The 16,729-nt window shown below is 41.9% G+C and overlaps 1 protein-coding gene across 1 annotated transcript in view; it reads right to left on the bottom strand.

The window, feature by feature from the left end:
- Window positions 1-15,072, bottom strand: part of SQLE (squalene epoxidase) — a 34,299-nt gene extending 19,227 nt beyond the window's left edge. Inside the window, exons 1-7 of the mRNA XM_050940955.1 lie at window positions 14,836-15,072; window positions 13,900-14,258; window positions 11,553-11,799; window positions 11,054-11,234; window positions 6,151-6,247; window positions 3,560-3,673; window positions 1,689-1,860 (exon numbers count right to left, since the gene is read on the bottom strand). Coding sequence (XP_050796912.1) covers window positions 1,689-1,860; window positions 3,560-3,673; window positions 6,151-6,247; window positions 11,054-11,234; window positions 11,553-11,799; window positions 13,900-14,193 — 1,105 coding nt within the window. The 5' untranslated portion in view covers window positions 14,194-14,258; window positions 14,836-15,072. The remainder of the gene's footprint in view (window positions 1-1,688; window positions 1,861-3,559; window positions 3,674-6,150; window positions 6,248-11,053; window positions 11,235-11,552; window positions 11,800-13,899; window positions 14,259-14,835) is intronic.
- Between the last annotated feature and the right edge of the window lie 1,657 nt (window positions 15,073-16,729).

Genomic DNA, 16,729 nt, shown 5'->3' with positions numbered 1-16,729 from the left:
AGATCCAGCACTTGTCTGCAAGGTGGGATTCCCCCAAGCACTTGAGGCAGGAGTCGTGGGGGTCTCCCGTGGGCATCGGCCGGCGGCAGGCTGAGCACGGTTTGAAACCTGGTGAGCCAGGCCTAGGCCTGAGCACCGGGAGAGGGAAAAGGCTAATCCCTCTGAACTATATACACTAACTACGTTTACAAATATCTATTAACTAGAACTACAGAGAATAAACTATATACACAATAAGTATTAGAACGAGCGAAAAGCTGGGGAGGTAGAGATCAGCTAAGCTGCGCTCCACTGTTCCAACGAACAACACGGGTGGTAAGAAGGAACTGAGGAGCGGACGGGTCAGCAGGGGTATATATTCGGTGCCATAGCAGCGCCATGCCAGGGGGCGCCCAGCCAACCCACCGAGTGTTGCTAGGGTAAAAATCTTTCGACGGACGTGCACGCGGCGCGCACACACCTAATTGGAATGGATATGAGCAAGCCCTCGAAGAAGAACGTTGCACATATCGTACACATGAGATCACACCGCACAAAGGACATCATTTTGTGGAACAGATCTAGGTGCATTCATGACCCTATCTGCTGATAGCATAACTCCACTTGGGGCTGCAACCCATAATTTAGGAACCGCTGGTTTATTCACTATTAAAAACATCATTAAAAGGTTGTTATAGTTGCTCGACAATGCCTAGTACCCATTCAGAATGTGAATGTTGGCAGCTGAAACAGAAACAAGTGAGGTCTAGGAAATACGCTCAACCAAACGAAGCCAAAACATTAGAAAAAACAGAAAATGCAGAGTTAAAGTAATGCCCACCAGACCACATACCTTTCACTCTACCCCCTTTAGAAAGGAAAGGCAAAGCTTAATTAAACCTCTGAAACCAAACAACTGACAGTTAAAGTAAGGTCCTCCATACTCTACCAGGTCTGAACTCCCCACCCTGATCTCAGCATGGTTTTCCTGTGCCATAGCAGACCCCTTTCTGGGAGTAGAGTCAGAATCTCCATCCAGCCCATATGACAGTCAAGCTTAGAAAAGTTCTCCACTACAAAGGATGGTATAGATGTAATGGCAAATCCTTCTAGTGTAGATGCAATTTATATCCCCAGAAGGGTGCTTTAAATCACTATAGCTCATACCAGTTCCCTGAGAGAATTAAACTATATAGGCAAAAGCACTTTTATGCCTGTATAACTGCATCTATGCTAAGGCATTTGCTGGTATAAAAATGTTGTGATGGAAAAAAAAAAACTCCAAACATACCCACCCACACACCAATAGACATTTATATATGGCAAAAGCTTCTGTTGTTGACCTGACCTTATAGGACTTTCGTCTAATGATGCACTAATGTCCTAGTAAAAAGAGATGGTTACTCCCAGAGTCAAATGACATTCAACCCACAGAGAGCAAATTACCAAGTGGCTGCAGAAGGGCCCTCAATAGTAAGATCACCACCTTCCCCATCCACGCAAGGATTCTGGATGCCATAGAGAGCTCCCTGACAATAAACATTGTGACTGATAAGATGTCTGGCTTTCCAAATGGACAATTCAGCAACAAATTGAAAACAAAGTCAAAACCAAACCAACTCCCTTCCCGCCCTCCCCCCCGACACACACCCTGGTGGATAATACATTATAATTCTGAAGAGTACATACACAAATCTTCACAGTCTTACCAGGCAGTTGTGGATAAATTTTCTCAGTCATGTATTCTTTGATGTTTTTTGGCATTTTTCCTCGAATATCAACAAGTACTCGAGTCTCATTTGAAGAAATCTGATAGGTAAGGACTGGACTAGGATTAGCTAAAACAAGTTCAGCATGATTGGCTTTAAACTGTGGTGAGTCCTTTTAAGAAAAAAAAGGAAGGAAAAAACTGATTAGTAAAGGGGTCAAAAGTTGCTCTCCTGCTGAATCATTTCCTGACATCCTTTAAAGTGTATTAAATGCAAAACAAGTCACATTAATTTAACATTAAGATTGCATGTTGGGCAATGAAAGTGCTAAGGTTCCAAAAACAATGATAATTTGACTTCTTTGCACATTCTGAATACTTTATGACAATACATTTTAATTTGTATATTAAGCTACATATTTCATTAAATCCTTCATTAATTCTTATGTGTAAAGTGGCCTATTTAGGATTTTGTTTAAATGAACAAAAGAGAGATGAGGAGACAAAATGCCAATAGGTGTAATTGCGCTTTCTACTCCATATAGGCATCAATTCAGCAAAGCACTTAAGTATGTATTTAACATTAAGCATATGCGTAGTCAATGGGACTACTTATATAAGAGCTCAGCAACCTCTGGCATGCAGCTCACCAGGGTAAACACCCTGGCAGGCCAGGCCAGTTTGTCTACCTGCCGCATCGGCAGGTTCCGTGGATCGCGGCTCTCACTGGCCGCGGTTCGCCGTCCCAGGCCAATGGGTGCAGCAGGAAGTGCCGCAGGCCGAGGGATGTGCTGGCCGCGGCTTCCCGCCTCCCGCATTGGCTTTGGACGGCGAACCGCGGTCAGTGAGAGCTGCGGTCCACTGAACCTGCCGACGCAGCAGATAAACAAACTGGCCCGGCCCACCAGGGTGCTTACCCTGGCGAGCTGCGTGGCAGAGGTTGCTGACCCCTGACTTATTTTTACTGGTTTTAATATTGTTAAATAAAAACCAGGGTGTTTTTTTTCCCAAACCAAGTAAGGGCACTAGTCCTCAGTATGGATTATAGGCCCAAACCTTCTTTCACTGACTCAATGAAAAATTTATCACTGACTTCAATAGGGGTAACGTTTTGACAACTTTTAAAGTTTGGGCTGGTATGAATTTGTACCTCATGTATTATATTTGACATTACACCTATAATATCCCCAGATAAAAAATGGTGTTAAGTCTGGGTACACATCAGTGTGATTGTCCACGCAGAAAGTTAATGCATGGTAACCCAAGGCGTGAATCTACAGCACACTAGCTTGCCACACACTAACTGGCCATGTAGGCCCTGCTACTGTGCACTAAAAGTTCTGCAGTACATTTAAAATGAGAGTGCATCAAAGCACACTACAGAACTTTTAGTGCACAGTAACAGGTCCATGTAGCCAGTTAATGCGCAGCAAGCTAGAGCTATAGAGTCACACTTGGGTTGCTGTGCACTAAACTTTTCATGTAGACAAATCCAGTAATTTAAGAGTAAAAACACACAATCCAATTTTTAATGTCACTACTCTTACCGTGGTCCAATAATTCCCAAAGCCAAAATGAAAAAGAAGTTAATGGAACTCCTGTTAAAATATTTAAAATCATGTTGTTCTTCTAATAGATGCTTTGGAGGTCATTTAATAATACTGTATAATTCAAGAGACTGCTGTCAGTACTTGCTAAATAACAAAAAATAATAAAGCATAGGTTTTCTAAATGTCTTCCGTAAGGATAAATTCTCATTTCATATACATAACTCTCATTACAGCTACTGGCAGATGTGGTTGAATTTGGAGAAAAAATATACATCAGCTATTAGTCATCTGTCTTCCTGCACTATACATACAACATCCTTACTTTCAAAATGCAGCCAACAAAATGGGATGAAACAGAAACTTTGATGGAGATCAAATTTTTCCTAAACTTGGAGAAAAGTCCATCAGCAACAACAGTCAGAGGCGCATGTAATTCCTGCAACATAAAAACAAAAAAATATGATATTGATCTCAAAAAGATAAAAAGGATAAAGTATCTTTCTATTCATATGTTGAGCCTATATAATTTTAGATCTGATATTAAGATATAATTAGCCGAATTAATTTATCTCAATTTTAAAGGGAAAAAACACAATAAATCACTTTTGGAATGAGAGAAAGTATAGAAGAGTTCAACCCCTTAAGAACTTTCAGACATTATGAGCAATTTAAGAAGATGAAGAGCTTATATAGGAAAAAGCTTCTCGACATTTATTTTTTATTGAAGAATCTGAAAGTCTATATATAAATAAATAAGCAAAACAAAAATGGAACATCTTTTACAACAGTAACACACCAATAAATAAATAAAAGATTTCTGCTAAGGTTCCTCAATTCATTTTTCTTTTAAAGGAACAAACAAAAAATAAGATGAGAACATAATTTCCAGATAACACACCACCACCACTTTTATTTAATTCTGCAATTACTGACCAAATCACTGGCAATCTATCAAAATGAGTTACGTAGAATCTCCTACTTGCTTTAGGATACCACATAATTTAATATCAACAAAGCACTCCAAGCCCTATATTTTTCAACCACTTACTGGTTTTCAGGTTAAAATAATCATGGAAGAGTGACTGGGACACTAAGCATCCCTGTATTCAGACCCTACACACTACCGTAATAATCTTTGTACAAAATATGCCCTCTGAGGTATCATTTAAAAACTCACTGATCATTAATATTCTTGGGTGTTGTATGAACATGATGTGTATTAAGAGTTATGGACATCTGCTGGAATGATAATTAAAATGTGTTCAAGCTAGGCATGAAGTATAAAGGAATGTATTTTTGAATCTCTGACCAGCCTGATATTCAGGCAAAGACAATGAAGGTCCACTTTTACATATTACAAACCTATTAAACTAACAAGGGGGGGAAGAAAGAGCATAGAGCTTCCTTCACCACTAGACTTCAGGTTGCCTACCTCACAGCTTGAATAAACTTTACTTTGAGGGCTAACCCTCAGACGAATCCATTTCAAAGGTTTATTGGTCTATAAAGTAGACCAATAACCAAGCTAATACGATTGGATATTTTATTATTGCATAGGAATGTCTTCTTTTCCTATGAATAAAGAACTAGCTCATACCCCCTAGATCTGTGCATGGAGGATCCCATCTATGTTCTAGTCTCCACTCTCCCACAGAGAAGTGGAACTCAGCTACCTTTGTAGCATCATCTCCCCATCTGGAGAAGGTTCATGCTGGAGAGAGCACAGACTGGACAGGCCAGAGGGCGAAATGGGTGGGCCAGAATGAGGCATATCACCCACTATCTGGACTCCTGGAAATTGGTCCAAAAAAGAGATATGGATTGGAGCTGCATTACCTTTTTTGTGACCTCTGAAAATTACTGCGGGCAGCCACAGACAAAAGCTCTGGCAGCTACACTAAATTTATGCACCCAAGGAGCAGAAAGGTTTTACATGGGAAGCCAGAACCTATGCAGAGACCGACAGGACTTCCACGCAGACAGCCGTAGTCTCCTGATATCCACCAGGTTTAGTGGTGACTCCTGTAGCCTTTTCTCTATGGGGAACATCCTGCCTCCTAATAGAAGATCAGAAGGGATGTGGGAGGTGTGTGGGGGTATGCGGGGGTGAGAGAGCTCTGTAGAAAGTCCTCCCATTGGATTTCTGAAGAACAGGTTATGGGCTACTGACAAACAAACAAGGCAGACATAACACTTTCCATCCGCAGATACTAAAACACTTAAAAGTTAAATATTCTTATCCCCCTGTAGGCTTAGAGAAGTTGAGTGACTCCCAATCCAATGGACCACATTTAAAACCCTCTACAGCAAAGAGCAGAAAAACTGAAAAAGTTGTAATGCACAAAAATCTCATAATAAAATGCATAATACGGTTTGAAAATACATCAATGATTTTCTGAAATTGAAAGTGCAGGAATGTTAAATGGATTGTATTTGAAGAAAAAGAAAATCTTCAGAACTAGAAAGTGACCGAAACTGGTTTTTTTCCCCCAAATAAAGAGAATGTACAAATTTCTTAATGTAATGTACTATCCTGTACTGCTGTAGGTGGAAGTCACTACTTCTTTTTTAAAAGAATAAAAATACCTCACCTGTATATAGCACTTTTCAATGATAGACCAAAATGCTTTATAAATCACCATATATTCCCACTTTATAGATCAGGAAACCGTGGCCCAGGGAGTGAAGTGACTTAGCCAAGATCACTCACCAGGCCAGTGGCAGAATCAGAAATTGAAAACATGACCCAGTCCAGCCCTCTATCCACATGGCCACAAAACCTCCCTTTATTTTTCCAATGCTTGATGCACATTTATTTAATGTTCTGAAATATCCAAATCTTCTTACATGCTGTATCTGTGACCACACAATACAACAGTTAAACACAAAGAACAGTAAAATCTGTTGTCTCACCTTAATATCTCCAGTTTCTTTATCCTTATACTGAACACCCACCACACAGTCATCTTCCTCAAGCAGTTGTAACACAGTCCCTTCAATGAATTTTGTGCTGAAATAAACCAGAACTTTTAAAAGTACAGGAAAAAATAAAAGGATATTTAGGGCCATAGTTTCAAACTGACTTATGACATAGAGAATGCAAGTTGTTCATGATCACATTACTGCATATAAAAAGCATTCATTTACACATATAAAATTGTTCTGCCTAGTTTCAGACACAGTACCTAAACAGTTCCTGTTTTCTTGAAATCAATAGCAAAGACCAAGTGTCACTGAACACTATGGCCCTGATCCTGCAAAGACTACCACATGGGCTTAACTTTATACACTGTGATTAGTCCCATTGACTTCATAGTCTATCACATAAAATATACATGGAAGTCTTTACAAGATTGGGATCTGTGGGCTTGCGAAACCAGTGGTTCTCAATCAGGGGTCCAAGGCCCATTGGGGAGCCGCAAGCAGGTTTCAGGAGGGTTGCTAAAAAGGCTAGCATTCGAGTCGCTGGGGCCTAGGGCAGAAAGTCCTGCCGCATGGGGTTGAAGCCCAGGCCCTGCATCCCACCACCCGAGGCTGAAGCCTGAGCCTGAGCAATGTAGCTTTGCAAAGGCCCCTACGGCATGAGGCCCCAGCCAACTGTCCTGCTTGTTACCCCCTAATGCAGGTCCTGGTTTTTATCTCCAGAAAACCAGTTATTGTGACACAGGTAGACTGTGGAGTTTTTAGGGGGGTGTGGGAGGAAAGAGACTTGGAAAGAAAAAGGTTGAGAACCCCTGGTCTACACTACAGAGCCTTGGCCTCTACAGCTATGCAGGCAGAACCCCCTAGTGTACGCGGTGTAAGCTGCCATAAGAAATTCTATTTACAGCATAGCCACACTATGACATTAGCGAAGCCAACAGGAGCACTGTTCTACATTAGACAGTTTTCAGGCATAGCTAAGTCAGCTAAGGGTTATGATTTTTTCACTGTTGGAATAATTGGGGCCTAAGAGGCCTACTTTAGTGGTTAGCCTAACTAGTGAAAAAATGAGTAAAGATTCATGAATTGCTACAATGACTCATTACATAAAATTGTTTAAGAAAAGATGTAAGGAGGAGACAGAAAGACTGAATTAATTTAAACAAAGAGATCCCGATACCACCCAAGGACTGTGTTAAGATCATGAGTGCCAAAAAGAGGCATGTAGGACCAGAAATTAGGCTTACCTGGTGGACAAAATAATGAGGGAGATGAGCTATTCTACCCATCATCCACTTTTGGGGCCCTACAAAAAGAGATGGGGGAGGAAGAATGACTATCGCCACTACTGTGGCTGCAGCAGAAGGATTTTTATCATGACACGCAGACCTTGACATACCAGTGGGAATACCTGACAATCACTGCTGCACCAGCAAGGACCCCCGCTTGATACCTGTGAGATCCCGCTCTGTCCTCCCCTCCCTCATGTGTCTCTTTCTGATCCCCACTATCTTCCTCCTCTTGGTTTTTCGCCACATGCTGAAACCAGCTACACTGCATGGCACCCGCAAGAGATGAGATGGCCCATCCAGCTCTCCTCAGCCCGAGAAAGACCAGTGAAGGAGAAGGGCCTAACCAGACCATCCAGATGATGTCCTAACTGCAGAGGTGAGCTAGGGTTGTAGCCATGGCTGTCCATGACTGACTAGCTATTATGCATCCTGAGAACACCAAAAGCCATATATCCCCCATTTTTAATTATGCTGTCTCTTATCTCCCAACTTATTGTGCTCTTCACAATCTTTGTAAAGCCAGATGTGAGCCAGTTCCCCCTCAACGGATGCATGACAGTGACAGACTGCTGATCAAGTACACTTAGTCAGAAAGGGCAACTACCACAGCCTGGACTTAATCAATATTTCCTCTCTTTAAACAGAGATTTTAATAGGTTTTGATTAGGTTCATTTTACATAATCACTCAATTTTAATTTGAATGCTTGTGTAGACCAAGTGTAGGCCAGGTCGCTATGTTACCACATGGCTTTCCTCCTTCATTATCTCACACATAACTGTATGCTCCTTATAAGTATGGGGGGAAAAAAACACCACATTTTCATGGGGTTAGAGTTTCAGATTAGGAAGATAAAAAAAAAGTCTGGCTTTTTTTTCCTTTCATCATTTAATAAAATTACTAAAATAAATTTTATTTCCTAGAAAAAGATTTTCAAAACCATTTTCTTTAACAATATTACACTGTAAATATACTTTTAGTTTTATCATCAAAATAAAGGTGTGTACATTACCAAAATTAATACCTATTTGCATGACTTGGTCTCATCTGTTGTTCATAAACCTATTAAAATAAATCCTTATGACAGTAAAAGGAGCTCCTCAAGTGAACTGACAACAACTGAATTGTCAGAGGGATTTCACATGGGTGCAAGGATCCACCTACACAGATTCAATTACAGGCTCTGTCTTTTAGGTTAAACTCTTCAGAATAGGCAGCATAGGCGCTGACTCTGTGGGTGCTCCAGTGCTGGAGTACCCACGGAAAAAAAATGGTGGGTGCTGAGCACTCACCGGCAGCTCTCTGCCCCACCCTCCGACTCCAGTTTACCTCCGCCTCCTCTGCAAGCGCCGCTGCGTCCTGCTTCTCCCCCCTCCTTCCCAGTGCTTGCTCCACAAAACAGCTGATTTGCGGGGCGAACGCAGTGCAGTAGGGGAAGAGGCGGGGCCAGGGATTTGGGGAAGGAATCCAATAGGGGCAGGGAGGGGGCGGAGTTAGGGCAGGGACTTTGGGGATGGGGTTGGAATGGGGGCATGGCCAGGGGCAGGGAAAGGGGTAGAGCCGGGGCAGGCCAGAGAAAGGGGTGGAGCCAGGGCAGGGCCAGGGGAAAGGGGCGGGGAGGGCACAGGCACCCACTGGCGCCGGAGAAAGTTGGCGCCTATGGCAGGGAGTGTCTATCTTTGAGTCTAGTGAAGCACTAAGCACATTGTTAGAATTAAACAAATAAATAGTAATAATACTGATAAAGGACCATCCCTTTACCCTGTGTGTAATTTTACTTGTATTCATCTGAAAATAAATACTTATTGCTTAGCACATGTTAAAAGAATATATTCACTTGTAATGACACTAATCTTTCACTCCCCATGACACATTTTTTAAGAACTCTGAGAGAAAAAGTAAGACTCCGTGGCACTCAAAATTACAAATGTTTGAAATCTCCCAATTATAATTCAATATTCAACTTTCCCTACCCTGGTACATGGAGAGGTGGAACATATTCAAAATGAACCACGAAAGGAAGAAATGAACTTGTTACAAATACTAGCTTTTCTAAATTTCTGCTAGAAAAATGTGTAAAGCAGATATAACAGAATTTTCAAGGATTTTAAGAAGAGTTAAAGTGCCCAAATCCCATTGAAATTAAAGGTATGCCCAGGCAGCTTAAACTTTCATAATGATCGCAAATGCAGCGGATCACCTCAGCTTGCACCAACCTTAGCAGTATTGCAGGGTTGATATTTTAAAAATTATTTCAAAATAATTAATTCATTCAATCTAACAGATTTAATGGAAACAAACAGGTTTCAGTAAAGAACAAAGATTCATATATACCTGTGTACTTATTTTTAAAAAATATATAGCTTATTGTGTGTTAACAATATATTATTATGTGTGTGTTACATGATAAAGCAATAAGACCTTACTTTTCTTTAACATTTAGGTTTCTTGACACCTCTCTTACATAAAGGCAGCGATCATATAAAGAAGTTTGTTACAAATGTTTTTAGGGAAGAATGGGCTGCCTTCAAGACTCTAGAATACAAAAACTACTGGAGGTGTTCATCGCTCTTTTACATAAATTTTACTTTTATATGTAGTATTGGAAAAGGTGGAGTAGAGAAAAGAAGATCATGATCATCCTCATTCTTGCTAAGGCAAGCTTCATTTCCAGCATTATGAATCGTATCAGCAGGAATATCAACATGTCTATACTTGAAAGTTAATGAAGATCAAGGTGGAGTGTGAATTTAAAGCACAGTGGCTATTCCTGAATAACTCTATGTATTTACAATTCCTGATCATGAAGTGAGTCAGCTCTACCACTTGCTTCTCTGATCAATCCAGGTAGTTCTGTGCATTATTCACTGATAGAGTATGGCTGTTTTTGGCAAATAGCCCAGATCAGCACTGGTGTACACAAGTGCAACTCCATTCAAGTTACTACCATTTGCTGCAGGGCTCATTTTGACCCAATGTATTAAAGTATGCATTATGCATTACATGCCTGTTTCCCCATTGAATCAGAATCAACCCGTGGGACAAGATCCGCCCCACAGACTGCCAGTTGGACCACATTTTGTAATTCTGTAGCATGCAGTGCAAGCGTTGCATACACAGACAACACACTACTGCTGAGTGGTAATGTTTTACAACCGCTTTGCAGAGATATAAACGACTACAACAGATGCAAGTGAAGAATTAACCTCTGAGACCTGGGATACTCCTTCATGTGGTCCAATATTTTGTCTCCGCCCAATGTTTAAAATCTGTATTCCCACAAAGCCAAGATCAAATTATGTCCCAAAGACCAATGCACAGTTGCTTACTTACATGCTCTTTTAGCTGAATATGGTGTAATTAATATACCTCTTATAAACATCTACAAAAATATGTTATGTGCATACTGAAGCAAAAAAACGATTAACGCTCAGTTCCTGCATCAGGATTGTCTAGTGCAGACCTCTGAACCCTTGCAGAGTTCCACTGAAGTGAATGGAGCATCTCAGAGGTGCAGGGAACTGTGCTATTGGATCCTGATGCAGGAACAGGACCTAAAATTGTTATACTATGTTGATTAAAATTTTAAGTCAGCTGTCTTACTTGGGTTCTGCCATGGCTGCTCTTCGGAGACCCATGATGAAGCGCCCATGATGAAATGCTCTTCCACTCTGCACCAGACCATCTGCAGAGTTTGGATAAGGAATTTCAACCTCTGACTTGCTCTCTAGATCATGAATTACGTAACCATTTACTATGTGAGCATCAAGACCTTCCACTGAATCTGGAAAACAAATCCCAATATATTACTGAAAGAATAAAGAACAACAAGGAATATGCATTAGTCTGTAAAAACTGACCTCTATAGCAAGAATATTCTATTTCTTTAGCATACGATCACATGCATACAACACAGAAGGAGACATTTTCAAAATGGTGGACAGGAAACATAAGAACAAGCAGCTTTAATCCAAATATATCCAGAATATGTTGTATTTTTTAATTTTCTTTGTAAGCATGCTTTTCTTTGATAGAAGGGGTTTTTGTCCTTGTTGAGTAAATACCTTTGCAACAAAATATCCGAGTTTTAAGATTTACTTACCTTCAAGACCCAGTTCTTTAAGAGCATTATATCCTCCAGGTTGTAACAATTCTCCAACTATCCTGTCAGGTTCCTTCAGATCCCTCTCTACTACTGTCACATTTCTTCCGTCCCGTGACAGCACTGCAGCCAAAGCAGAACCAAGTACACCTGAACCCACGATGATAACCTCTGGATCAGACCGAGGAACTAATATTGTATTTGTAGCAGTCTCTGTCACAGTGTTTGAGTTTACCTCTCTTTTACCCTATGTAGAAATTAAGACCAACAAAAATGCAAGTGACATATCTAGCATTTATACTCTTTAATAATAATAGAAAATATAATATAAAAATTGAATGACTGTGAATTATCTTTTGGCTTTAAAAATTAGTCAGTTTTTTTCTAGGTCTAGGATTGAATATCAACTCCCCTAATGCTGCAAACCATTACTATTTAGTCTAGTGATGTGAGTAGTCCCACTGGAATTCAATGGGGGTACTCAACAGTAATAAGTGTCATGTTCATGCTAGCAGATATTAAGCTCAGTATAAAGTGTTTGCAGGAGTGGGTCCTGAGCCATATTAGGGCCACGGATGGCAGCCAGTACTGGTCTGGAGATAGAGATTTTTCTGAGGCCAATTATAAATGTGGTCAGATTTGGGAGAATTTTCACAAGGATGGCAAAAAGTAAGTTCCTGACACAAAAGCAACCTCCCTGCCAAATTTCTGCAAAGCAGACGCACCAGAACTTCTCAAAAGTTGAAAGAATTTCTTTTAACATGGTCAAAATGCATTTTTGCACAACCTTGTTCTGAGAATGGCTGAACCACTTTAGCTGAAATCTCCCCTCAAAAAAACAAACAATTGCCCCAAGGCAGGCACTCAAAATAGAAAAATTCAGCCCAAACAGTTAAAATTTGGCAAAGTTATAAATAACTGAAAACAGAGTTTTATCATGAAAAGTGTTAGGTAACTTTAAATATATGCTGTGCTATCATTTGACTATTTATATTGCTTACAATTGAAACCCAAAGTACTGTCATTCATCAAATTATATATATGCTGGTTAATCAATTTCTCTTGTGTATGGAAAAGGCCTAATAGGTTCCAGTCCTTCCTGGCAATTACCAATCAATTATACCTCACATTGCACAAAAATGACAAATGTGCTAGTACAGTTTCTTATTTATTCTCTGTCAACAACTCACGTGGCAAACCTGCAAAATATTTTTTTGACTACCAGAACTGCAGTTTGTACCTGCAATTTTCAAAATCTCAAGTATTTTCTGCTTTTTACATCACTCCCAGCAATAAACACTCTACAGTCAGAATTTAAATGACAACTGTCAATGGTGTACAAAGTAGAATGGAATCCAGCTCATTTTCACACAGCTCTGTACTGCTTACTGCAGTAAAAGCTAGATTGTATTAGTACAACTACCTAGAAGGGAAACAGGATTGTTAGGTAACAGGGTGCCAAGTTAATAGCTACTTTAAAGGATTATAAAATCTGGGAAGTAAATATAAAATAAATCAACTAGGGCTCAGGGTACAGTCTTTATAAGAAACAATACACTAGCTGAAAGTCCCAGGAGAATTGCTGAAGCAGCATGAGGTCATGATCTCTAGTGCAGGGGATCAGGCAGAGTCAGCTCTTCTCCAAAGTGCATATGGAAGGGGGTCCAACTATTGTAGTTCAAAGGATGCACTGAATCTGTACATCTGCTTGAGACCCTAGTGGGGCTCCTACTGAGCTCCTTCCACAAACTAAAGCTTTCCGCTATCATATCATTGGCAGACAAGAAAATGCTGGCAGTCTGCTTCAGAGATTCTGCTCAATGTTCTAAAAGCCTCTGAATGTGTAAAACCCCCTATATATGTGATATTTCATTATTATTATTATTATTATCTATAGAAATCTATGGATTTCATCAGATGTATCTGCAAATTTTTCTTCTAGTCTGCCAGATAAATGTTTTTCTTTCAAATGTAGAGATGCTGAAAGCTGATGTGTGTCACAACACTAACAATTTAAGATGTTTCCTATATGGGAAAAATACTTTACCGGAAATTACACAAACACAGAAACTGCAAATCAACTTAATAATGGAGATTTCGCCCAAGGTTTACCTTTAAACTTAATTTGAAACCTGAGACCCTAGTGTCTTGATTAAACAGACTCCATCTATGAGTTTGTCACCCAAAACCAAAATAAAAATCTAACAAATTCCTAGGTGGGGACCACAAAGATAAATCCTCTCCAACCTTCATTAAGTGCTTTTCCCTCAAACTGACAGAGGAGCCCTAATATAAAAACAACAGTGAAAGGACTCCACTCTATTCCCCAGGTTTGAACTGAACTTACCTTTCTGGATTTGGTTTGCTCTGCCTGTGGAGATCCAGGGGTGGATTTGGTCCAGAAAAAACCAACGAGTGGCAAAGCTGAGAGAGCACTGCAGAGCATCCCGAAGTGGGACTGTCTCTGCTGCCCCCACTGCTGTTGTTTTAGCCGCCCAGAACGATACCGATAAGACAGGAACAAACCAAGAGAGAAAAACATCAACGTAGTCAGCAGCACCTCTTTGTTGACATAAGTCATCAAGTCTCCACATTTCTTATATACATAGATGAAGGAGGCGATGCCCAGAAAAGTCCACATTATGACAAGAGCAAGTAACTGTCGCCAGTGGTTCCTTTTAACACTTGTACTGTGACTGAAGTTCTCTGAAAAAGGGATTTTGCACAAGCTATAAAAATCATAAAAATACAAATATCCTTTTTAAAATATATATGTGGTAACAGAGAAGACTCTCTCACAAAGCCCTGCAAAAGGTAGCAACTGCAGCTTTACTGGGGCATGGCAGCCCAGAAAGAAGGATGCTCCAAAAAGTGGTATGAATTCATTATAAATCTCTTAAACTATCGGAGATTTACAGTAGCTCCAATTATTTAAATTCTACAAACTGACTACAACACTGGCCTCAGCTATTGCCATCTGATCTTCATGAGGGTCAAATTCATTGCTGGGGTGGTGGGTTGTTGCTATATCTCCTTTGGCGGGTCTCACAGTCGCTTTTCTCCAACAGCAGGTGCTCTCCCGCACAAAAATAATTACACCGATGTATTACTACATGTGGCCTGAAATGAGGCTTCTGGCGGTAGCCACAAGAGGGGATTTACAAGACGGGGAGACCCTTCTCGTTAAATATCAAATCTTATGTTGAACACGGGCTCCTCCCCGAAATAAATACGCTGGTGCAGCCCTTCAGAAATCCTCCGGCTGGTCTCTCCTCGCCCTCACCAGGCTCTGACAGAAGCGATCCCAATAAGCTGCTCCCTGGCACGGGGCGCCCGGCAATGGACCCGCGCTGGGCAGTGGCTCCCCTGCCCCTCGGTGGGTTCCGGCCAAGCCCCTCTCCCCACGGCTGAGCCGTTTCTCGCCCAGGCTGACGAGGATGGAGCCAGGCCTCCCGCGCTCCCTCTCCCGCGGACGCCGCCACTGCTAGGCTACTGACTTGACGGCTCGCAGTCAACCAGCCCGGAGCACAAGGAGGAGGGGCGGGGTTTATGCTAATGAGCGGCTCCCCCAGTCCCCTTGCAAGCGCCCGGTGCCCGAGCAACTCCGGGCCAATCGGCGGTGCTAGGGCGAGATGGCGTTATTGGGGACTGGCCAATAGTAGGGAGCGGAGGGCGGGGCCTGACGCCTTCCGGGCCCCTAGTGCGATGTGACGAAATAAGCGGGCGGGGCTAGGGAAAGGGGTTGCGCCCTGCGGTTGCCATGGACAGGGGGAGGGAATGATGCTGCGCGCTGGTGGGGGAGGTAGGGCGCAGCTTCCCGCCTCTGACCGCCCCGCCGCGGCTGGGGTCTCGGGGCTCCATCCTGCTCCCCACGAGAGCCTGTTTCCGGGCTCTCCGTCTGCATAGCCGCGACCCCCTGGCAGCACCCGGGCCACCACCCTGCCTCTGTTCTCCCAGTGGGGAGCGATGGGGCACCTGGGCAGGCTGACAGAAGGGGGGAGAGCTGGGGCAGGAATGAATTGAGATGGGGCACAAGGGCAAGAAGGAAGGGGGGTAATGAGTTGGAGCAGGACATAATTCTGGCTTGCACTCCCCAGTGTAACATTTTGGTATTTTACACCGTGACTTATTATGAGCCCTGGGGACAGACTTGTTACATCATATTTAGGCAATTAACTAAATGGCTTGATTTGTAGAAGTGATGCATTCTCAACAATAAAGTAGTAGCTGCTGAGTGCTCACCAAATCCAAAAATAATACCAAAGGTGCCTAACTATAGATTTATGAGATTAACGTCAGGCTTCCAACCTGAGTCCAAAGAGTAAGAAAAAACAGTGGGGCTCTGAAAGGTTGAATAAGAACAAAAGAAGAACATAAGAACGGCTCTCCTGGGTCAGACCAAAGGTCCATCTAGCCCAGTATCTGTCTACCGACAGTGGCCAATGCCAGGTGCCCCAGAGGGAGTGAACCTAACAGGCAATGATCAAGTGATCACTCTCCTGCCATCCATCTCCGTCCTCTGATGAACAGAGGCTAGGGGCACCATTCCTTACCCATCCTGGCTAATAGCCATTTATGGCTTTAACCAGCATGAATTTATCCAGTTCCCTTTTAAACGCTGTTATAGTCCCAGCCTTCACAACCTCCTCAGGCAAGGAATTCCACAAGTTGACTGTGCGCTGCGTGAAGAACTTCCTTTTGTTTTAAACCTGCTGCCCATTAATTTCATTTAGTGACCCCCTAGTTCTTGTATTATGAGAATAAGTAAATAACTTTTCCTTATCCACTTTCTCCACATCACTCATGATTTTATATACCTCTATCATATCCCCCCTTAGTCTCCTCTTTTCCAAGCTGAAGAGGCCTAGCCTCTTTAATCTTTCCTCATATGGGATCCTCTCCAAACCCACAATCATTTTAGTTGCCCTTTTCTGAACCTTTTCTAGTGCTAGAATATCTTTTTTGACGTGAGAAGAACATACCCAGGTTTGTGAGTTCAATCCTTGAGGGGGCCACTTAGGGATCTGGGGCAAAAGTCTATGATACATCTGTACACAGTATTCGAGGTGTGGGAGTACCATGGATTTATATAAGGGCAATAATATACTCTCAGTCTTATTCTCTATCCCCTTTTTAATGATTCCTAACATCCTGTTTGCTTTTTTGACCGCCTCTGC

Source organism: Gopherus flavomarginatus, chromosome 2 (genome assembly GCF_025201925.1).
Source record: "Gopherus flavomarginatus isolate rGopFla2 chromosome 2, rGopFla2.mat.asm, whole genome shotgun sequence".
Lineage (NCBI taxonomy): Eukaryota > Metazoa > Chordata > Testudines > Testudinidae > Gopherus > Gopherus flavomarginatus.
Note: the sequence above shows the minus strand (reverse complement) of the source record. Positions and strands in the feature narration are given on the sequence as shown.